Source organism: Nicotiana sylvestris, chromosome 8 (assembly GCF_000393655.2).
Source record: "Nicotiana sylvestris chromosome 8, ASM39365v2, whole genome shotgun sequence".
Taxonomy (NCBI): Eukaryota; Viridiplantae; Streptophyta; class Magnoliopsida; order Solanales; family Solanaceae; genus Nicotiana; species Nicotiana sylvestris.
This window is the reverse complement of record NC_091064.1, coordinates 9739989-9764304: the sequence shown is the minus strand read 5'-3', so window position 1 is coordinate 9764304 and position 24316 is coordinate 9739989. Positions and strand designations below refer to the sequence as shown.

Genomic DNA, 24316 nt, shown 5'->3' with positions numbered 1-24316 from the left:
TTTTATAACTGGCGAATTTCAGCTCTAGAGTTGAAGTTTTTGTTTTGTAACTAGCGAAGTTTTAGCCTATTTACGCCATGTGTGTAATGCTCCCCTGGTTCATAATGATGAAAATCGTTGGGCTCATAGTGCCTTTCAGTTGGTTAAACATATGGAAGGGAAGAAAAATAAGCAGTAACAGATTGATACCGTAATTACATAAACCTCATCAGTTGAAATACAATTGAACTACGAACTACAAATTAATAGATATCCGCATACTAACTTTCCCAAAACTCTGCATTCAGAAATAAAAATTAATCTAGCAATAATTAAGGTAACAGAAGAATTAACTTACTGCAATACTGGAAGTCGGTGGATTTAGCTGAAGACAGAGACTAACATGAGCCTAATTGGTCAAACATATGGAATGGTGGTATATTAAAGAATTAATCATAGTGTCTTTCAGTTGTTAATAGAAGAAGAAGAAAACGAAAGAGGAGAAGGAGGAGGAGAAAGGGGCTGAAATTGTTTAAAAACTGGGTACAAGTTAAAACTTTTTTAAAAACTGGGTATAGGTTAAATGGGGACGACCAAATAGGACGGCCCGTGCAATTTTTACGAATTAATCCCCAAATACCTACCAAAATTTTCTTATAACACAGAAAAAGGAGCACCAAAATTAGAATTTTCCAAGTGCAGCATCCTACTCAATTCCCTTTGAGTTCATTCTGCAGATATACACATCACTTAACAAGGCAAATACAACAAACCCAGTGTAATCCCACAATAAAGGTCTGGCGAGGGTAGCACATACGCCATCTTACCCCTACTTTATGCAGGTAAAGAGGCTATTTTCGGTAGACCCTCAGCTTAATGTACTCATTAAACAAACCGGTAGAGCCTCGGCAAATCACGAAACTAGGAATCTCCCTAAGGGTGTTCAAATTTGAAAGAAGTAAAAAAAATCCCCGACGAAGGGTGTTCAATATGTGTTATATATCTCTAAAACGTAATATTTTACTTATATACACTTCGTCCTGCCCTCGACTTAATGCACTCATTAAACAACACTTTGTTTAATGAGCAAAAGTATCCGTCCTTTGACTGAAAACAAAAATAGCGCGCACACACACATACAGAGAGATAGAGAGATCATCTGTAACATACCAGAGGATCAAACAACACTTTGTTTATGAGTAAAAGTATCCATCCCTTGACGAATAAAAAAAAAGGATCTATCCTTTAATGATGCAACAGAAAAGTTCAAATATACTTATTCTTTAAAAGACAATGCAAAATAAAGAACCTTTTGTTATTCATGGCAAGCACATTAGTTGCAAGAAAAGACCATGGTTGCGACCTCTTTTACTCCTTGTACGACTAGCGAGCTAGTTTTGTTCAGAAGACCAAACATTGACTTCAACCCAATTGAAAGCTATAGGGCCCAAGAAAGCATCGGGTATGCCGAAAGAACTGACCAAGGAAAGTGCATGTGGCCTTAGTTCACTGCAGAGATTTGCAACTTCTTTTCTCACCACAGCAGCATTGTCCGTTGACAAGTATCCGTATCGGAGGAATGCAACATCCTCCTCTAGGGTGACCAAAACATACATCGATCTCACAAGCCCCAAAATATCCTGCAAGAGAAAACCACAGTCGCGCACAACACATTTTTCAAGTTTTGCCAACCACTGTTGCTCAAACTTCAAAAAAGCCCTGACAAATTTGATATTTGCACTACATTTGAAAACTCAAATCTCATAATTGATACTCCCTTTGCCCCAATTTATGTGTTACACTTTTCTTTTAAGTCATTCCCAAAAAAAATGTCATCTTCTATATTTAGATACAACTTAACTTTAAGATTCCCATTTGATTTATAAACACACAAATGTCTGAGGCTTGTTTTAGACTACAAGTTTCAAGAGTCTTCCTTTCTTTCTTAAGTTCCGTGCTCAGTTAAACAGTGCCAGATAAATTGGGACGGAGAGGATATTAGTTTATGCGCTCAAAGCAACACCATAATTATTTCCACGGGAAGCAAGACATTTCATGACTAAGTCTACTAATCCTATGTCTAAGGACTATACCGTTGTCCACATCCACATAGAATATTGTTTTGGTGTTGTTATAAAGATGAACTAAAACACATTTATCAGTACCTTAAGTGGGCCAGACGTGACGGTTGCCTCTGCCTCGAGGAAAGTATGCAGAACTGCTCGGTCTGAGAAGGCTCTCCCAAGGTCTTCAGCGAGCTGATAATTCTGTGAAGGGGAAAAAATAAATCGATTTATTATGTGCAAGCACCCAATACAAATTGAATTAAGAGAAGAATAAAAGAAAGAGTAGGCTTACCAAAGTAAATGCATATTCTTTGCTTTTCCCCTGTGACTGGCATAATGAAACTTCAGCAGCAAAACGTTCCAACAGGTCTCGTTCTCGTAGGCAGAATATGTCGTTCTGGAAAAAAGGCAATCAACACTACTGACCTGCTAAATGATTCATCTAAAATGAAAAAGAAACAAAAGCTTCGTTACCTGGAATTGGGATTGCCTCATTGCGGAACTTTTGAGTTGTGAAGGTACGACGGGACGAGAGTTGTTCATGTGTTCTAATCCCAATCCTTTGAACGGCTTCTTACTCCTTTTGGCTGTCACATATTCCCCAAGAAGTGCCTTGCTAACCTGCCATTATAAGTTTCCCATTGAACAGCAAAGTTACCCAGTGGCTGTGTAAAGATCAATAATAACCACATTTTGACGACATATCCTTATGCACCCTCAAGATCCATTAATTAATGTGAAGAGTAGGTGCAGAATTATTGAGCTAAACCAATTAATGATATAACCTTCTATTGCAACGAGATAAGAAAACTACTGAAATTTCTCCTTGCACCTAATGCCGAAGAGAAGGAAAGGCCAAACACTTTGGCCTAACGGGAATGAGCAACAACGAAATGAGAAGATGAGGTGCATCGGGCACTCCCATTGAGAAAGAAGGGTAGAAGGTTTTGGGCCTGCAGCTTTCCCCATCTCCCCTTCGCCGGGCGGCACTTGTGGAGGGGCTTGAAGCTCTCACTTTACCAACAAGCCGAGAGCTGATGGCTGTTGGTGACGACTACAATCAAAAAGCTCGTATAAAGATGAATATTTCGCATGGAGTAGTGTGCAGCTTTTTGTTGGGCGTTCTTCGGTCGTGCGACGCATATGTATCTATGATCTTATCAACTTTTAAAGTCAAGAACCATATGTGCACACGAGTGTGTTAAAGAAGATTCGTGCTAGCAAAACGTTACCAATTGTATTTTATCTGACTCAGAAGAGACTACACATGTAAAATACTTTTTTAAAACAAATAGTAGCATTTAACCATACCTGTTGCATAAGAACATTGTTGTCACCCTCAAAAGTAGACTGCACATCAAATTCACCTTTCAGCTGGCCAACCCGATTTTCAGTCTTCAACCCTTGGCCTCCACAAGCTTCACGACATTCCTGATTCAACATATAAAGAATTTTTTGAGTCGGGAAAAAAGTTAAATCGGTAATAATCCAAGTTTTCTTGTGCATACTACCTGAAGAGTTCGCATGTTATGCCAACTTGCTGTAGCTTTGAATGCACTTGAAATAACATGAATAACTTTGTTCATCTCAGGTGTCCTCTTGACGTAAATCTTTTTCAAGTAGTTAGAAGCAAAGCTCATAGCATATCTGCAAAGAGACAAAGTTGGGTTAACAAACTTAGTAAATGCGGACCACATTATGATAAGGCTCATTATAAAACAAGTGTCAACTAGCAGACATAGAAGAATTTGCATACAACTTATAACCTGAAAGTTACCTGCGGAGCGAAAATATATGGACATTAAAAAGGTTAATAATGATAGTTCAGTTTAAAAGAGAAAATAACAAATAGTTTCGGGTTACTTTTTCGATGTATCTCATGTTGAAAGAAATAAAACAACGGGGGAAAACCATAAACAAAAGAACAATAGTACGAATGCATGTCTTTTGACTTTTCATGAACATGAAAAGAGTAATGCATGGTAGAATAGGAAATCAGTGCAATTCGGTGAGCATTTACGTTTTTGCAAGAAGAGGAAGAAGTCGTCGTTGATGACTTGGATAATCGAGTATAAGAACTTCTGGTCCATTAGGAGTAACTGAAAATGCTCTCCTTGTCAGCGAGTATCTTAATGCAGTCGCCAAACCAATCTGACCAAGCAGGACAAGAAGATAAGACACAACAAAAATATTTTTTTGGGTAGCGTTACCAAACAAAATATTTGAGCAGAAAAAATTGTTTCTTGTCATACCTTTGCTGAGTAAGTTGCACTAACTGCGATTGTCACACGACCAGATGTCAAAGGGGCCATAAATGCTGCAAATCGCTGAGAACAAAATTGTTAAAAGTTGGTTAGCTACCGAACAGTTTTCCAAAACATCCCAAAATTCAAATAATATAACACTGATGACGGCTCTCTATGTAAATTTGGTTTTCAGTGCAACCTATGTACTGATTTTTATTATATATACAATAGTTACCAATTCAAAAAAAATAACACTGATGACGGAAAAGGCAAGAGGAGCTTAAAGCTCCGACAAGTTTAGTATTTGAGTCTCAGATTACAAATTGATGCATTATCCTTCTCATCAAAGTTTCTTGGCGAGCTGTCAAGACCGTAACCTTTTCCTACTATAGATCATAAAGAATCACTAAAAGATAAAGATATCCATATTATGATTAGAACGACAAAAGAGGTTAGGAATGAATTAAGTTTACCTGGTCAGGGTCCTTAATAGCAGTAAGATATTTCCCGTTTGGAGAAACATCCGCCACTGAATTTAACAAATTTTCTCTGGGTACCCGGACATTGTCAAACCTGGAAAATGCAATTTCACAAAGAGCTTAGCTCCTAACCGCCAAAATGAATCCATAAACTTTTAATGCAGACTACACTTAAAGCTAAGTTCAAGTAGAGCTCATCTTTACCAGATTCTACCATTGTCAACCCCATTCAAGCCAATCTTGTGACCACAATCAGCTATACGGATGTTTGGACAAATGTTGCCATTTTCATCTCTGATCTGGGCAATAAAAGCATGGACACCTTGATTTTTCCCGTCAATGTGGAGCTGAGAGAAAACTACTGTATGTGTTGCATGCTACAATACGGTCAAGAGAAATGGTGTCAATTTAGAATAATTAACAATTAGACAAACTAAAAACACCACTCAAATAAACACGCCGAACGGCTTGTGAGAAGAGGGTAGTGTAGTTACATTAGCTGCACCGCCAATCCAATACTTCTGAGCTGATTCACACGGAGTGTTTATGACAAACTCTCTGGTGCTTGAATCATAGGTTGTGACTGTTTCAATACCTCGAACCTGAACAGTAATTGCAAAGGAATTCAGTTAGAACTGCAGAAACAATGAACAATCATTTACTGAATAAAGTCGTATACAATTAAAGAACCTTCACCTACATTACTTCCATGTCCCAACTCTGTCATAGCAAAGCAACCCTTAACCACATAATTCTCTGTGTCCCTCAACCACTTATCATGATGTCGTTGGGTACCAAAAAACTTGATTGCACCGCCCCTGAATCAATCAACCAAAAAACTCAATGATATTCTGCTTACCTGGAATTCTAAGTTATGCAGCCCAACGAACAAATCAAGACTTGCTCCACAAGAAATTTAACCTATTTATTTTTTTTCTTATTCTTATTCCAAAATTGTCTTTTTCTTGCAGTAGGTTGACGAGCAATACAAAAAGAGTCCAACCATGACGACTTTTAGATAAGTAACCAACAAGATTGTCTTCATCAGAGATTCAAGGTGTAGTTAGGTGGTTCTTATCTTTTTCCACATTTACCTTTTCGCTGTAGGTTGATGGCCGAGAAAATAGTCCAATTATGATAAATTCTCTTAAATAGATAGAGAGGATTCATGTAGCTGTCTCAACTAATTTGGAAAAACATAGGGACAACCAATGTAGTGTAAATTAAAAGTCGGAAAAGGGAAACATAAAATTGCGAATAGATCGTGACACACTAGACAAACATGTTAAAAGGACACCGCCAACTTAATATTTAATATATTTCAAAGGAGAATCTAAAATATTCAATGAATTGTATAGAATTGAAAGAAGAACTCTAGAATGAGACGCCTATAAGTACTCTAAAACTGAGTGGAAGGTGTAATTCCACAACAATACCTCCACTAGATCCTCCCATGACCACCTATAAATAGAGGTGGTCATTTCAGTTGCAAGTGTGCAACAAAGAGTGGAACAAAAGAGTGTAAGAAAGAATGAAAGTGAGAGAGAGAAGGGGGGGGGGAGTGAGAGTTAAGACGGAAAAGCTATGTATGCGCTCGCTATAATGGTTGAAGATGGATTATTGCAGTGGATAAGAAACTTAGGACAAGCTTGCAGTGGTTTTATGAAGAAAAACGATGTGAAATTACGAAGGTTTGAAAAATGAGCTTTTGTCAATCTCGCAACGGTATATGACAATTAGTCCAACATTACTCAAACGTTAAATCTTTTATGTGATGATATACCAAAACTGGATCCAGACAGTGCTATCACAGAGACAAGGATAAAGAGAATTATCATTCATGGTTTGAGGCCAGAGCATAAAGGCACAGTCATAGCCACAAGCTGGTTGGTTACAGAACAATCTTTATCTGGATTGAAAAATCTATCAAATGAAGAGACTTGGAGAAGCCATTATCAAGCCCAGATGACGAGAAGGTGCTCTTCAGTAAAAGGCAAAACCATAAAATTCAAGACAAAATTGGTAAATCAATCAACAAGGGAAGCTATTGAAAAAGGAATGAGGAGAGAACCTCACAACCAGGCGATATCACAAGAGTCGATATCAAAGAAGCCAGTGAGCCAACAAGCAGGCAAACCAATGTTTGATCGGTCCGCAAAGGGATAAGTGTTAAAATTGTGGGAGGGAAAGGACAGTATGCCCAAAGATTGCGCGTCTCATTCTGCTGAACCAGAAAAGGCACTATCACTAGCAAGTGTAAGTGACATATTAGTCGATTATGGACGTATTGGATCGTTGATTCGGATGTTCACATGGTTAGTGATGAGAAAAAGCTGATCAACAAGAGCGAATATAAGGGCTACCGAGTAGCGGTGACGGCTAATAATTGAAGAATGCCAATAACTCACATTAGCAAAATGGCTTTCGTGCCTTGTTACGAGTGGCGGAGCCACATGTATTCGTCGGAAAATTACATTGCGTAGCTAGGTAAAAGAAATATTTTTACGTATATATACTTCTCTCCTCGGCTTCTTCGCGGTTTTACTTCTTTATATTTTGACATCCCTTAGTGAAAATCTTAACTCTGCCACTACTTGTTACAGCTCATGACAAGTACAACTTCAGAAAAGATTTACTATAAGATTGAACATGGTCCTTAGTTTGCAATCATAAACTAAGTTGTGATCATCCAATTGTGCTTAAAAAAACATACCATAAGAAAAAATGGACGCCGATTTTGACAGAAAGAGAATGATCAAAGATGCTAACAACATCAGTAAAAGCAAGTTTCCTCAACTCATCTTCCGGTCCATTACCAGTGAGCCAACCTTTAAAAACACCATGTTCAAGAAGATACTCAATTCTCCTCATAGTAATTTCCCTTTGCTGTTCTTTAGACTGGTTATAGTCAGGGCAAACAAAAACTTTGCCACCCCTTATTTTTGGATTAAAAAGATTGTTTTTTAACATTAAACCAAAAAGCCAGTCTTTGTCCTCTAAATTATGATCATCTAAAAGTTTTCTCATTTCTTTTGTGTCAAAAACAGAAGATGGTCCTGAAAATTCAGGTGGGATGTAACTGAGACATGGGAAAGATTGGAGTATTGAATTTATGGGTGTTGGATTTTCTTGATTTAGGTGTCTGCTAAGGACTTTTGTTCTGAAATTCGCTTTTTCCATTGAAGAAGAATAAGGTGATGATGAAGAAAAATGGGAATTTTTCATCGTTAAGAAATCAAGAAAGTGAGATGAAAAGGAGGAATTTGCAAACTGTATAATTGAATTTGAAGGGAAGTTTTGTGAGGAAAGAGTGGATCTTGAGTTAGAATAATATAAGGTTTAATTATGAGTATGGTAGTGTGGGGTCTAAATGTTTGTCTAATTGGTCATAAAGTCAATTTAATTTGATAATATGTATTTATTCATTTAATAAAATCACAATGTGGGAGTAATTTTTTTTTTTTTGGTAATGTCTCGAGTCCTATTAGTCATTTTGGCAATTTGAATTTAGATTTGACGTGGTAGAAAATAAGCAATGATTTATCACTTTATATTTCAAATATATCCTTAGCGTTTTAATAAGTATATCATATATGGCAAGAGCGAAACCTCCTGGCAGCTCACAGGAGGCTATGAGCTGCCAGGTTCCATGGAGAAAGTTGATTTGTAATAACTATGGTGCACCGAGATGGATTTTTATACTTAACCTGGCAGCTCATAGGAGGCTAAGCACAAGGGACAGGCTGACTAGCTGGGGTGTGACTGATATACTGCTGTGTCCTCTGTGTAATATTGCTAATGAGATTATTGACCATTTATTTTTCAGCTGTGTGTACTCAAGTGGAATATGGAACAGACTATTACAATGGCAAGGTTTGACAAGAAAGGCTATGAACTGGCAGCATGAAATGGCATGGATGGAGGTAAATGAGAGGGGTAGGAGTGCTAGAGCAGAGTTATTCAGAATGACGATAGCTGGATGTGTATATCATATATGGCAAGAGCGAAACATGAGGATATTTCAGAATAAGCAAAGGCAAGAGAAGCAAGTTATCAGACAAATTGTTCAAGAGATATTCCGCAGAGGTTCTATGTGGGCTCGATTGGCTAAAAAGTTGGAAAGCTTAAATTTCTACCCTTAGTTAGCCTAGTAAATGCTTTATGATATTGTTGTTGTTTAAGGGGTGCAGTAGTGCTAGAGATGATGCCCAGCTTTAGTGTTGTTTTTTTGTTTTGTTTTGAGCTGTACAAAAATTACTTGGTAATAAATAAAAAATTATTTAACAAAAAAAAAGTATAGTGTTTTTCAAATGATAAATAGTTTAGACAAAAATATTCTTACAACCTACTTAATCCCTTGAACCAAACGGCCCCTTAAAGAAGTACAATTTGGAGTATTGGAAAGCTACTAACTTGTCTTTCAGGGTTGTTTGGTAGGGGAACAAGTTATCACGGGATTATAATGATAGGATTACAATACGGGGATCAAATAATGACGGAATTATTTAGTAAATATATTTCTATTGGAAGATGTTTGGTTCATTAGACTAAAAATGGGATACACAGGATATGATATAAATATGTGTTTGGACTTTGGTGTATATTAGATAAGTTGAGATAAACTTTTATTTCCAATTTTAACCATCGATTGTTTAAAATACTTTGGGTGAAGAGCCCTGAAGAAGGGCATCTTTATTATTTTAGTGTCTATCTCGGGATTAATTAATCCCGAGATTATTATCTCAATGTGGGATAGAATAATACCCAATTGTGAAATTAATTTTTTAATCCTAAATTAAAAATTCACCCAAAGATTATTATCCATTATCCTACATACCAAACGACCCCTTAGGGAATAAACATACCATAAGAAAAAATGGACGCCGAGCTTGATTTTAAGAGAATGATCAAAGATGCCAACAACATCTACGAAATCAAATTTCCTCAACTCATCTTCAGGTCCTTTACCAGTTAGCCACCTTTCAAAAACACCATTTTGCATAAGATAGCCAATTCTCCTCATAGTAATTTCCCTTTGTTGTTCTTTAGATTGGTCATAGTCAGGGCAAACAAATACTTTGCCACCCCTTACTTTTGTGTTAAAAAGATTACTTTGCAACATTAGACCAAAAAGCCAGTCCCTTTCTTGCAAATTATAACCATCTAAAAGTTTTCTCATTTCTTTTATGTCAAAAACAGAAAATGGCTCTGAAAATTCAGGTGGATTGTAACTGAGACATGGGAAAGATTGGAGTAATGAATAATTGAATGTTGGATTTTCTTGGTTTAGGTGTTTGCTAATGACTTTTGTTCTAAAGTTCACTCTCTCCATTGAAGAAGATGAAAAATGGGAATTTTCCATTTTGTTGAGAGATTTGATTAATTGTATAGGAAATCAAGAAAACTGAGATGAAAAAGAGAATTTTTAAGGAAGTGCAATTAATATTTGATTCGTACAATACTATAGTATATTTGTACTTGAAGCTAATATTACAAGTTCTAAAAGGTGTTTATCTTTCTAACTCTTTTTCCCCTTTGTGTCCCACTTTATTTGACACTTTTCATTTTACGAGAATTAAACTTTTTAATTTTAACCGTGTATTTGACCATGAAATCTTTATATTTTTTTTTAAAAAAAAATTACAAATTTAAAAACTATATAAAAAGCACTATAGGTCACAATAACCAAATATTTAAATATTTAAAAAATATAAAAAAATAACGGTCAGAGAATAACTTGTTGACTCTCGAAATCCGAACATAAAATGAGACAAAGGGAGTACTAAACAATGCAATGGAGTGAGTTGTTTAATTTGGCAACCTATATTGGACGTATCTACTTTTTTTTTAAGGGAAAATATTTTGTTTTATGAGTGTAAATGTCAAATTATTTTTAAGATTGTAAAGGGCTTTAACAAGAAATTATCATTTCTCCCATGTGATGTGCCCATTGAACATTACTGACAGTTTCTGTCTTTTATTCGTATATGTGTAATCTGATGAGGATTTGCTGTAATATCTATCTTTCTTTATTCTATATTTTTCAAGATTGTTTTTATCAATTTATCTTACCATTGAATGAATCAACCAAAAATGGGAATGATATTCTGTTTACCTACTACCAAAAAACCTCTTAAATAAGGAGGCAGTAAGACCAGGGCGTGGAGCTAGAGTTTCATACCAGTGGAGGATTTCCGCTAGGGGTTAAAAAAAAATTAAAAAAATTAGTGATCAGTTGAAATTGAAACAACAATATTACAAAGGTTTTAAACCCCATTAATCACTAAGCTAGACTTTTGGGTTGTATCAAGGAGATTAAAAAAAATAAAATATAGCAGTACAAACCAAAATTTTGGCCTTATACGTACAGAGTAATTTTCTGGCGAAGGGGCTTCGGGTGAAACTCTTCCGCCCCCTAATTCCGCCCCTCCTTCAGACTCAGGTTCGACCGAACCTAATAGCTTTATTCAACTATATTTATCTTTATATATTCATTGAATATTAATAAAATTCTTAACGTCCAATCCAGTAATTTAAAGGACTAAAATCTCAAACCCATAAATTTTAAATTTTGGCTCTGACTCTGATTAAAACCTTTCCTAATGAGATTTGTATGATGGGTTCAGACCACCAAAATGGATAAAAGAAAAATATTTTGCTTACCTGAAATACTAAGTAATAAGTTGTGTAACGCACCCAAACCAATCAAGATTGTCCCTACTACCAATTTAACATATTTAGGCTTTTCTTATTCTTATTCCAAAACAATCTTATCTTATAAGAAAATAGGTTGAACAATCAAATTATGAATTGAACCCAATTAATCCAGAAAAAAGTAAAGTCATATATATATATATATATATATATATATATATATATATATATATATATATATATATATATATATATTTAGCTTAACAGTGCAAAGACAGTTTTTTTAACTTGTGATAGCTAATTAGTTACACATATTTAGCTTACTAGTTAATATTTATCAACTGATTTACTAATTATGTTTAATCAAAAAATTTATTTAAACTTATCTAATACGTATTCCAGTCAAACATGTTCACGTAAATTGAAACGGATGAGTAATATTTTTGAATTTATCAATAAGAAGAAATAGACAAACATACCATAGGAAAAAGTGGACACCAATCTTGATAGCAAGAGAATGATCAAATATTCCAACCACATCCAATAGAGCCAATTTCCTCAACTCATCTTCAGGTCCTTTACCAGTTAGCCACCTTTCAAAAACACCATTTTGCATAAGATAGCCAATTCTCCTCATAGTAATTTCCCTTTGTTGTTCTTTAGATTGGTTATAATCAGGCTGAACAAATACTTTGCCACCCCTTATTTTTGGATTAAAAAGATTACTTTGCAACATTAGACCAAATAGCCAGTCTCTTTCTTGCAAATTATGGCCATCCATAAGTTTTCTCATTTCTTTTATGTCAAAAACAGAAGATGGTTCTGAAAATTCAGGTGGGTTGTAACTGAGACATGGGAAAGATTGGAGTATTGAATTATTGGATGTTGGGTTTTCTTGGTTTAAGTGTCTGCTAAGGATTTTTGTTCTGAAATTCACTTTTTCCATTGAAGAAGATAAAAATTTGGAATTTTCCATTGTTGAGAAATGAATAAGAAATCAAGAAAACAGAGAGAAAACGAGGGGGGAAGGAAGGAGGATTTTGAGATTTTTTGTGTGAAAAGTCTTGTGATAGAGTGGATCTAACGTTTAGAAGAAAAATTAAGTTTAATACATGAGCAAAACATGAGCTTCTAGAAGGCCAAATTGGTCAAAAACAATAGTCGGTTAAGTAAGTTAAATTTGTTATAAAATAAAGACTATAAAGTAAAGGCAAGTATAGAGAGAAACTGATATATTATTCGAATTCAAACTGATGTACATAATGAACTGAAATCTCTAGAAGAAAGGAAGCTGCTGTGTAAGCTGCTACTACAAGCTGCTGTGTAAGCTGCTACTACAAGCTGCAGTGTAAGCTACTATAAGCTGCTGTGTAAGCTGCTACTACAAGCTGCTGTGTAAGCTGCTACAAGCTGCTGTGTAAGCTGCTGCTATACCAGATATGGATAATCTCCTACTGAGAGCAATATTTATCCATAATGGAGTACTGAATGGATAAGCTTATTATACCCGGTATGGATAATCTTTTACCGGGGTAATGTTTATCCATAACTGGGTACTGAAAAGATAAGCCTATTATACCCGGTATGGATAAACTTATACTGGGGGTAATATTTATCCATAACCGGGTACCGAAGTGATAAGCTTCTTCAGGAAGCTTATTTCCAATATAGTACTAAATAGATAAACATATTTACGGTGGAGTCTCATATGGATAAGCTTCTTCAGGAAGCTTATTTACAACGGGGTACTAAATGAACATCCATAATATAATATATTTATAACACTCCCCCTTGGATGTTCATTAAAAGATCATGTGTCTCATTAAAACCTCACTAGGAAAAATCACGTGGGAAAAAAATTCTAGTGAAGGAAAAAGAGTACACATATTTAGTAATACGCATTGTTAGGTGCCTCATTAAAAACCTTATAAGGAAAACCCCATGGGAAAAAACCTTAGTAAGGGAAAAAGAGTGCATCGCGTATTTTACTCCCCCTGATGAAAACCTTGTTTCAAATATTTGAGTCTCCGCATTCCAATCTTGTATACCATCTTCTCAAAAGTTGAAGTTGGCAAAGATTTAGTGAATAAATCTGCTGGATTATCACTTGAACGGATTTGTTGCACATCAATGTCACCATTTTTCTGAAGATCGTGTGTGTAGAATAATTTTGGTGAAATGTGCTTCGTTCTATCTCCTTTTATAAATCCTCCCTTCAATTGGGCTATGCATGCAGCATTGTCTTCGTATAAAATTGTGGGTCTTTTCTCACATTCCAAACCACATTTTTCTCGAATAAAATGAATTATTGATCTCAACCATACGCATTCCCTACTTGCTTCATGAATAGCTATTATCTCAGCGTGATTTGAAGAAGTAGCAACAATAGATTGCTTTGTGGAGCGCCATGATATGATAGTACCTCCATATGTAAATACGTAGCCGGTTTGAGATCGAGCTTTATGGGGATCAGATAAATAACCTGCATCTGCATAACCAACAAGGTCTGCACTATCTTTGTTAGCATAAAACAAACCCATATCAAGAGTTCCCTTTAAATATCGCAATATATGCTTAATCCCGTTCCAATGTCTCCGTGTAGGAGAAGAACTATATCTTGCTAGTAAATTAACAGAGAATGCTATGTCAGGCCTTGTAGCATTAGCAAGATACATTAGTGCACCAATTGCACTGAGATAGGGTACTTCGGGACCAAGGAGTTCCTCGTCCTCTTCTGGAGGTCGGAACAAATCCTTATTCACTTCAAGTGATCGAACAACCATTGGTGTACTCAATGGGTGCGCTTTGTCCATGTAAAAGCGTTTTAAGACCCTTTCTGTATAGGCAGATTGATGGATAAAGATCCCGTCTGCTAAATGTTCAATTTGCAGACCAAGACAAAGTTTTGTCTTTCCAAGATCTTTCATCTCAAATTCTTTCTTAAGATATTCAATTGCCTTTTGGAGCTCTTCTGGAGTTCCAACAAGATTTATGTCATCAACATAAACAACAAGTATAACAAATTCTGATGCCATTTTCTTTATAAAAATACATGGACAAATAACATCATTTATGTAACCTTCTTTCAGCAAATATTCACTAAGGCGATTATACCACATGCGCCCAGATTGCTTTAAACCGTACAAAGATCTTTGTAATCTGATTGAATACATTTCCTGAGATTTTGCTTCAGGCATTTTAAATCCTTCAGGAATTTTCATATAAATTTCATTATCAAGTGAACCGTACAGATAAGCTGTAACTACATCCATTAGATGTATTTCAAGCTTTTCATGTAGTGCTAAACTGATGAGATATCGAAATGTTATGGCATCCATAACAGGTGAATATGTTTCATCAAAATCGACTCCAGGTCGTTGTGAGAATCCTTGTGCAACAAGGCGAGCTTTGTATCTTTCAACTTCATTTTTATCATTCCTTTTTCGCACAAAAACCCATTTATGACCAACTGGTTTTATACCAGCAGGTGTTTGGACTACTGGTCCAAAGACCTCTCTTTTAGCAAGTGACTTCAATTCCGATTGAATTGCCTCTTGCCATTTTGGCCAATCAGATCTTTGTCGACATTCTTCGACAGATCGAGGTTCAAGATCCTCACTATCTTGCATAATATTAAGTGCAACATTATATGCAAAAATATTATCCACCACTATTTCAAATCGATTTAAATTAATCCCATCACCGTTCGAACTTATTAAAAGTTCCTCACTCACATGAGCTTCAGGTTCATTGATTTCTTCAGGAATCTCAGAACTAATCAGATTTTGGGTCTCTTCAGGGGATCCCTTCATAGTATCGTTTTGATCATTTGTCGATTTTCTTTTTCGAGGATTTCGATCCTTAGAACCCAAAGGCCTACCACGCTTCAGGCGTGCTTTAGGTTCACTAGCTCTCATGCTAGTAGATGGTCCCATTGGGACATCAATTCGGATAGGCACATTCTCTGCTGGGATATGTGACTTAGTTATCCTTTTCAAATCAGTAAATGCGTCTGGCATTTGATTTGCTATATTCTGTAAATGGATGATCTTCTGGACCTCCTGATTACATATAGGGGTACGGGGATCAAAGTGAGATAATGATGAAACTTTCCACACAATTTCTCTTTTGATTTCCTTTTTCTCTCCCCCTAATTGTGGGAAATTTGTTTCATCAAACCGACAATCTGCAAATCGAGCAGTAAATAAATCTCCTGTCAATGGTTCAAGATAGCGAATAATAGAGGGTGATTCAAACCCAACATATATTCCTATCCTTCTCTGTGGTCCCATCTTACTACGTTGTGGTGGTGCTACTGGCACATATACAGCACATCCGAAAATTCGTAGATGGGCAATATTTGGTTCATGACCAAAAACTAATTGTGACGGAGAATATTTATTATAATGTGTCGGTCTAAGACGGATAAGTGATGCTGCATGCAAGATAGCATGGCCCCAAACAGTAGTGGGCAATTTTGTTTTCATAAGTAGTGGTCTTGCTATCAATTGCAAGCGTTTAATAAATGACTCTGCAAGGCCATTTTGAGTATGAACATAAGCTACAGGATGTTCAACTTTTATCCCAACGGATAGACAATAATCATCAAAAGCTTGAGATGAGAATTCTCCAGCATTATCAAGGCGAATAGCCTTTATAGGATAATCTGGGAATTGTGCCCTTAATCGAATTATTTGGGCTAATAGCTTTGCAAACGCCAGGTTGCGAGATGATAGTAGACACACATGAGACCATCTTGAAGATGCATCTATTAGGACCATAAAATATCTAAACAACCCACTTGGTGGGTGAATAGGTCCACATATATCCCCATGTATACGCTCTAAAAAGGCAGGGGATTCAATATCAACCTTCATTGGTGATGGTCTAGTGATCATTTTTCCTTGATAACAAGCATCACAAGAAAATTCGTCATTTGTAAGAATCTTCAGGTTCTTTAATGGATGCCCACTCGAATTTTCAGTAATTCGTCTCATCATTATTGATCCGGGATGGCCCAAACGGCCATGCCAAAGCACAAAAGTATTTGAATCCGTAAACTTCTGGTTTACGATAGAGTGTGCTTCAATTGTACTAATTTTTGAATAGTATAAGCCAGAAGATAAAGTTGGTAACTTTTCTACAATGCATTTCTGGCCAGAAATATTCTTTGTAATACAAAGATATTCCCTGTTCATTTCATCTATTGTCTCTACATGATACCCATTTCGGCGGATATCTATAAAACTCAACAAGTTTCTTCGGGACTTGGAGGAGAACAATGCATTGTCTATAATAAGTTTTGTTCCCTTAGACAGAAATATTATGGCTCTTCCGGAGCCTTCAATCAAACTTATATTACCAGAAATTGTTGAAACATTTGCTTTTTCCTTATGCAAATAAGAAAAGTATTTCTGATCGTTGAATATGGCATGAGTTGTTCCACTATCAATAACACACATATCTTCATGATTTGTCTTTGATCCAAACATAATTTGAGGGTTATCCATATTCTTCAAAATAACATAAATAAAATATATTATAGTAAACATCATTATCAAAGCATAACTTTTATTTATGTACAACAATTACATAACCATACTATTTATTACAAACAACAAAAATTAAAATATTTACATTTCTACAGATTCACTACCGATTACATGACTTATTTCTCCTTCTGGGAGTGCAAAGTAATCAGCTACATCCAAATGCATGAAGTCTAAATTATCTTCAGAAATAAAATTTGCTTCAGCATTTTTCTCTGTCTTCTTCAGGGAGGCTTGATAAAGCTCAACCAGGTGCTTTGGCGTACGACAAGTACGTGACCAGTGCCCTTTTCCTCCACATCTATAGCATGCATTTTCTGCATTTGGCGCTTGCACCGCTTCATGCTTTTGTTCCTTCCTTTTCCACTGCTGGTGGTGAGGAGGCTTCTTTGGTGCATTATTATTACCATGATTGGGGTTTCTTCCCCGACCACGGCCATGACCACGACTGGGGCCACGACCTCTTCCACGTTTAGCTTGGTGGAAGTTCGTCTCATTCACTTCAGGGAATGGACAAGAACCAATAGGTCGACTTTCATGATTTTTCATTAATAGCCCATTATGTTGCTCTGCTATAAGAAGATGTGAGATAAGTTCAGAATACTTTTTAAATCTCATCTCTCGATATTGCTGCTGCAGGAGCATATTCGAGGCATGAAAAGTGGTGAAAGTTTTCTCCAACATATCATGATCAGTAATATTATCACCACATAATTTTAATTGGGAAATAATTCTGAACATAGCAGAATTATACTCACTGATAGATTTAAAATCTTGTAGCCTTAGATGAGTCCAATCATAACGTGCCTGTGGAAGAACGACCATCTTCAGGTGGTCATATCTATCTTTCAAATTATTCCACAGTATGACTGGATCTTTAATAGTGAGATATTCCATTTTCAGGCCCTCATCAAGGTGATGGCGTAGGAATATCATTGTTTTGGCACGGTCTTGGTTTGATGCCTGGTTTTTATCCTTGATGGTGTCTGCCAGACCCATCGCATCAAGATGAATTTCAGCATCAAGTACCCAAGACATGTAGCTTTTGCCCGATATATCCAGGGCTACAAATTCAAGTTTAGAAAGATTTGACATTATTTAGGAAAAGAAAGTTCTTACCTCAGATACTTTCAAAATATTTGCTCGAGATGGTAGAGCTTCGTGCTGATAACGTGTTATGAAATAAAGACTATAAAGTAAAGACAAGTATAGAGAGAAACTGATATATTATTCGAATTCAAACTGATGTACATAATGAACTGAAATCTCTAGAAGAAAGGAAGCTGCTGTGTAAGCTGCTACTACAAGCTGCTGTGTAAGCTGCTACTACAAGCTGCAGTGTAAGCTACTATAAGCTGCTGTGTAAGCTGCTACTACAAGCTGCTGTGTAAGCTGCTACAAGCTGCTGTGTAAGCTGCTGCTATACCAGATATGGATAATCTCCTACTGAGAGCAATATTTATCCATAACGGAGTACTGAATGGATAAGCTTATTATACCCGGTATGGATAATCTTTTACCGGGGATAATGTTTATCCATAACTGGGTACTGAAAAGATAAGCCTATTATACCCGGTATGGATAAACTTATACTGGGGGTAATATTTATCCATAACCGGGTACCGAAGTGATAAGCTTCTTCAGGAAGCTTATTTCCAATATAGTACTAAATAGATAAACATATTTACGGTGGAGTCTCATATGGATAAGCTTCTTCAGGAAGCTTATTTACAACGGAGTACTAAATGAACATCCATAATATAATATATTTATAACACTCCCCCTTGGATAATATTTAAGAACGGAAGTCTGGTATACGAAGTATTTGGTTGTAGGATCTAGGAAATGATGTATCCTAAGAGGAGGGAGTAAGCGTCATACTCTGATACAAGTATTTGTGGCTAATTCTACTAGGGACGAATATACTTTGCGGCAAATAATATCACGTGACACCGCTTCGTCAAAATTTTTATTTAAATATGTATATATAGATAGTATACAAAATAAATATTGTTTACCTCGAAATACGAGTAATAATTAAACTTGTTTGTGGTTTTAAAAATAAGTGATTTAATTCAATACTAATTAATAACCAAGAATTCTAACGTATAAATTAAAGAAGTAAGTTGAATCAAACCAGTGTTTAAGCAAATCTTGACCTCGAGCTATGATGGCCTCGAGGTAGGTCAACAAGAACAGTAAAGTAAAAACAATAAAGTTAAGAGACGATTCTGATGAGTAATGAGCAAGAAAGTAAGAGAGTATATTATTTTGCCAATGATTGATGATGATTACAAATGATTGGGGTCCCCTCTATATACTAGGGGAACCCTAAATAAGGTACATTTCTAATTTTAGCAAGGAATCTTATTGGGACAGTTGTCTAACCACCTAGTACAAATCCGTACAATCTCGTACAAATCTATTCTGGAATTCACGCCGTGATCTTAGGGACGGTGTGGGAATCTTGCTTTTTTGTTACAAACCTATAACGACATTATCTCGGGGTTGGTCATACTCGACCTCGGTGCTCATTGCCTACTTCGATTTTCGAGCCTTGTACTCCGCCATCGGGCTCGAACTCGGCCCATTATGAACTCGGGCTCAAAGCGACTCTTCAAGCCCATAAAATCGGGCATACTTGATTTCGACCGTATACAGATAGTCCCCGCGTTTCTTAGAGTATGATGATAAGAAAGGATTTGATCATCGATCCCCGGATGCTTCGATCATAACGTCAATCTCGTGATGTCAGCGATTGAAGTGATTGAAAGGTCGCGTCTACATAGTTCCCAAAGCCATTAATTGAAGGCGGCTGATGGTCGGTCATTAGCTCCCCCACACCGTTGAAGCGACCACTATAAGTAGGTAACTTTCACAACCTTTTCAATCTTTATTTCTCATACTTTTACGAAAACCTTACTAGCTTCATCATCTTCTCTGAGTCCATTCTTTCTTTAACAACATCAACTTCTTCTCTTCTTCTGAGTTTCCCAACAGCGATGGCCAAAATATCTAAAACCATTCCTCAGAAAGAAAAAGCCTCCTCATCATCGCGTGCGGCCGGTGGTAGAACAACGGTACCACCTCGTATCGAGGAGTGCATTCCTGGTCCATGCGAGCTATCTTTCGATTTCAGAATCGATAAGTCTGCATCGGTTCTAGGACGATGCTAGCTCATGTCTCGATACATCTGTTTGATAACTGAAGATGATCTCGAGCAGGTGAAAATGGATTGTAATTAGGAGGATAAGGATGTCATGATTCCTTCCCCCGAAGAGGACATCACCCCTTATGTGGAAGGGTACTTAAGCGTGTATACTTATCCTTTCACACTGGGTCCCGTAGATCCCGTCATTCTCAATTTCTTTCACCAATATTGGGTGACGCTTGGCCAGATCTACCCTTCTTTCTGGCGCATCGTCAACTTGCTCAAACATTTCTCTAGCAAGGTCGAAGGGATGCCTTTTACCCTCGACCACCTGATTATGTTATACAACCTTCGCCTTTATCGAGGCAGTCTGATAAAGCTCCAGCTTCGATCCTTGAAGGCACTATTCTCTAGCAACGATAAGGATAAAGACCGAGGATGGATGAGTTTATTTGACCGAATCAAGACTTCCGATTTAATTCCTGCTGAAAGGATGCCATTCCCCAAAGAATGGAACATAAAACGTAAGTACAACCCTATTAATGATACTTACTTCTCTGCTTTCCTTGTTCTTCATCGATCTAATTCCTTTTTGATGGTGCAGCTTCCCCTTGGTTTCCTGGTGCGATTCCGGACCTCGCATGTTGGGTCCGATAACTGGCCTCCATTTCTTCACACGCGGGAATGTTGTTGGCGTGATTTGGCCAAGGGTTGGTGGGAAGCTAAAAACCATGGTGAGTTCCCTTGTTCATATGTCGACGTTTTCCTATAAAATACTTACTTTCTCCATATGCAGGCCTCGGAGATACTGTTGCTATGAGGCCACCCCCACCCAGTGAGGAGGAAATCCTAAATCCAACCAAGGAGAAGAAAAGGAAAAGAGTTTCTCCAGGAAGTTCCCCGAAGCCCAAAAAAAATAAGGCTCGAAAGCCTAGGGCCGATCCCGCGACCCTATCTGCAGAAGCGGTCCAGCACCTTCGGGATGACGAGGAAGAGGTAGAAGATGATGACTGCCTGTTGGTAGCTCGGAAAATGGGGCGCACTGAAGCTTCGAAGGCCGCCGAACCGGAGGCGGCTTATGCGGTTCAATCTCGAACCAAAGAAATCTCTGAGGGGAGCTCGAGCAGAGTCCCCAAGCCATCAGGTTGTAAAAGCATTTCCCGCCTTGGAGGACAGCTGATCGGTGAGCCCGAAGAGCCTAATTCCGAGGCCCTTCAAAGAGAAGAGAATGCCCCAAGTGAATCACTTGGGATAATTAACATAGATGAACCCCCCCCTCATGGCCCTGTGTTTTCTAAAGGTCAGTTCCAAGATGCCTGGGCCATGAAGACTCCCGACGTGGGGACGACCCATGAAGGGAATGATATTTTTCGGGAATGTTTTGTAGGGGTCGAAGATGGTCCCGACCGTGATGCTTCGTTTATCTTTGATGAGGCTCAACAGCTTCTCAAACAAGTAATTTTTGCCTCCATAATTATGCTCGAGTTTTATTCTCGTTTTTCTATGTCTAGCTCATTTCTTTGTGTGAAGGCCGTGACGCTTCATCGACAAGCTTTTTCCAAATATCGAGCCGAGCTTGCCCGATGCGAGGCCGAACTCAAAAAGCTTGTGGAAGAGAGGGATAACCTTAAATGCCTCTATGTACAGAAAGAGGAGGAGATCATGGATCTCCAAGTTGAACTGGTGAAGGCTCATCAAGAACAGACTGAGCTTATTGAGCAGGTAATGTAACCTTTGGGGGTTTGTTATGTGCTCATTTGATTTAGGGATTAACACTTCAACTTTGCAGGCCCAGCGAAAGGGCGAGCTGGTGGAGCAGCTTCGAGAAGAGGTCAAGATGAAAGAGACCAAAACCCTAGGGTGGAAGCAGCATATCGATCGCCTTACCTCGGAGAAAGACACGCTTCGAGCCCAGTTGGCTTCGGTTGAATGCCAGCTTCAAAATGCAAAGGTGGAAAACTTGGCCCGGAGCCGAAATATTGAGGAGCTCGAAGCTAAATCGGCCGTCGACCTTGCAAAGGCTAAATCCGAGGCAGAGGCATTTGTGGCCTCTTATCGAGCTGACGCCGAGGCTGCTAACATTCAGGCACAGGAAATCTCCATTGCTGCTGAAGTCAAATTGTCATGTGCTCTCGATCATGTCAGCGACAATTCCGGAGAGAAACTCTCGAGGAAGTACACACTCATGGCTTTGACCTCTCAGATGATATTGAAAAGGCAAAATTTTTGGAGGGCGATGCAGCTTTCGAGAATACAGCTCCCAAAGCAGATTAGGCTCTTAGGATTTTGTTTTTTGTTTTTGTGTAAAGCCCCTTGTGGGCACTATAAATACCCTTTATGAATATAAAGAATTCCTTTTCTTTCCGCTCCATCTCCTATTTGTTTCGAATTATGCTTCGTCTTCATTTTGTGAAATTTTTTGATGTTATAACTTCAATGATCGAGTGAGCTCTAGCTCGGACTCAAAGTAGAACAAACCCTTAGGTTTTTTAGTAATCAATGGGCGATCTTTGAACTTATAATGGAACACCTCTTAAGGTTTTTTGATGAATCCTCAGTTGTGCTCAAGTCGATTTGATGCGAGCTCGGGATGATGGGACCCTTAGTTCCGAGTTGAGTGAGAACAAGGTCACAAACTCTATATGTTTTGGCCCTTAGGGTCTTTTAGAATGGGCCATTATGGCCTCTAAGAGATGGCTGTTATTTCCCCTTTTTGGCTTAGAAGACTTAGTAAAAATTTATTTATGTCTTGGCATGCATTGTTTACCCATTGGATTTTTTGAGGGTTCGGTGTCGATCAGAACCCTTTGTTTTTAGTGCCTTAGCGCAAGTTTGTATTTGGGTAATTCGATACCTCTTAAGGTTTTTCGAGGGCTGATTTTATCGAAGCCCTTTGATTATTTTGCAGAGAGTAGCCTTTATTTAACCGGTTTTTGAGAATTCGAAGGCCTCTTTTTATTGCGGAATTCGGACGTCTCCGAGCCAAGTTATTTTGGCCATAGACTTTAATATGGCCATAGAATTCAGCTGAGTCTCTAGGACTTGTTTCCCAATAGGATTTTGAACTTGTTCGAAATGTTAGTCCCTGAGTATGGTGGCCTTGTCCTTTATGTTGAAGGATGCCTCTTTGAGGTCTTATGAATTTGAGTTTAGATGACTCAAATGTGTTGACTGTCAATGACAGTCCCCGAGTATTTGAGGTGTATTTGTGTTTTGGCCCTTGAGCCATTTCTCATAGAATCACAAGTATGGAGCTCATATAGTAGTAAACTTCTTTGAGACACAGAGTGTTTGATATAGAAAGAATGCTTCTTTGAATAATTCATACATGCATACATGTTTTGCCATCGGGCTCGACTATCCTATATAGACACGGTTCATTTGACCGTTTGGCCCATTACAAAGTTTTCCTATCAAGGCCCTCTTTGACGTGAAGTATTTTTCTCGAAAATATAGCCTCCGAGGGTGATGCCCTCCAGTACTCGAGGTTGATTGAAAAGAAGCCTTGGATACTATTGAAATCTCCCTAGGTAACACATAGTTGTTGCCTCGTTAAAAACCATGCCGGAAAAACCCATTTGGGATAAAACCCAATCTAAGGGAAAAAGAGTGCAACGCGTGCTTTAAAACCTAAGGTCTTCGTGTAGAAGGGTATTCTCGAAGTCTTCGATCGAACATCTGCAATGAGTTAGTCTTAAATACAAATGGGAAAAAGGAGAAGGTCATACCTTAGTAGTAATACCGTTTGAGTAGTGATACATTCCAATTATTTGGCAATTGTTAGCCTTCAATCGTGCCAAGCTTGTAAGATCCTCTATCGATAACTCCGATGACTCAATACGATCCTTCCCAATTTGGGCCTAGTTTCCCTTCATTCGGGTCTCGATATTGATGGTGACTTTCCGTAGAACTAAGTCCCCTATTCTGAAGTGTCGAAGTTTGGTCCTTCTATTATAATATCTCTCGATTCTTTGCTTCTGCGTGGCCATCCGAACAAGTGCAGCTTCTCGTTTTTCATCTAATTGCTTGAGACTAGTATTCATAGCCTCGTGATTTGATTCCTCCGATGCATGCCAAAATTTGGTGTTGGGTTCCCCGACCTCAACTGGATTTTAAGCCTCGAAGCCATATACTAAGGAGAACAGGGTTGCCCCCGTGCTGGACTTCGATATCGTTCGATATGCCCAAAGAA

General features: G+C 37.7%; 1 protein-coding gene across 3 annotated transcripts; it reads right to left on the bottom strand.

Moving 5' to 3' along the window:
- Positions 1-1126: 1126 nt before the first annotated feature.
- On the bottom strand, positions 1127-12498 carry LOC104232031 (acyl-coenzyme A oxidase 3, peroxisomal). Of its 3 annotated transcripts, none has more exons than XM_009785127.2 (13): positions 11904-12498; positions 5471-5588; positions 5265-5372; positions 4975-5147; positions 4765-4864; positions 4298-4372; positions 4066-4196; positions 3557-3692; positions 3357-3476; positions 2520-2666; positions 2338-2442; positions 2145-2246; positions 1127-1619 (listed from the first exon to the last, which is right to left on the bottom strand). In XM_009785127.2, exons 1-13 carry the CDS (start codon positions 12398-12400, stop codon positions 1371-1373), a joined length of 2061 nt encoding a protein of 686 aa, XP_009783429.1. In that variant the 5' UTR covers positions 12401-12498; the 3' UTR covers positions 1127-1370. The 3 variants fall into 3 exon arrangements, with proteins under 3 accessions (XP_009783429.1, XP_009783430.1, XP_009783428.1); XM_009785128.2 differs by lacking the exon at positions 11904-12498 and adding an exon at positions 9636-10147; XM_009785126.2 differs by lacking the exon at positions 11904-12498 and adding an exon at positions 7484-8060.
- Between the last annotated feature and the right edge of the window lie 11818 nt (positions 12499-24316).

What these genes read in the sequence shown, in the direction of transcription:
- LOC104232031 (XM_009785126.2), bottom strand. Translation starts at nt 7,995, where the DNA reads ATGAAAAATTCCCATTTTTCTTCATCATCACCTTATTCTTCTTCAATG. An exon ending in AGTTGGGACATGGAAGTAAT is followed by an intron (nt 5,373 to 5,470) that starts GTAGGTGAAGGT and finishes ATTACTGTTCAG; the next exon opens with GTTCGAGGTATTGAAACAGT. An exon ending in AAGAATATGCATTTACTTTG is followed by an intron (nt 2,247 to 2,337) that starts GTAAGCCTACTC and finishes TCCCCTTCACAG; the next exon opens with AATTATCAGCTCGCTGAAGA.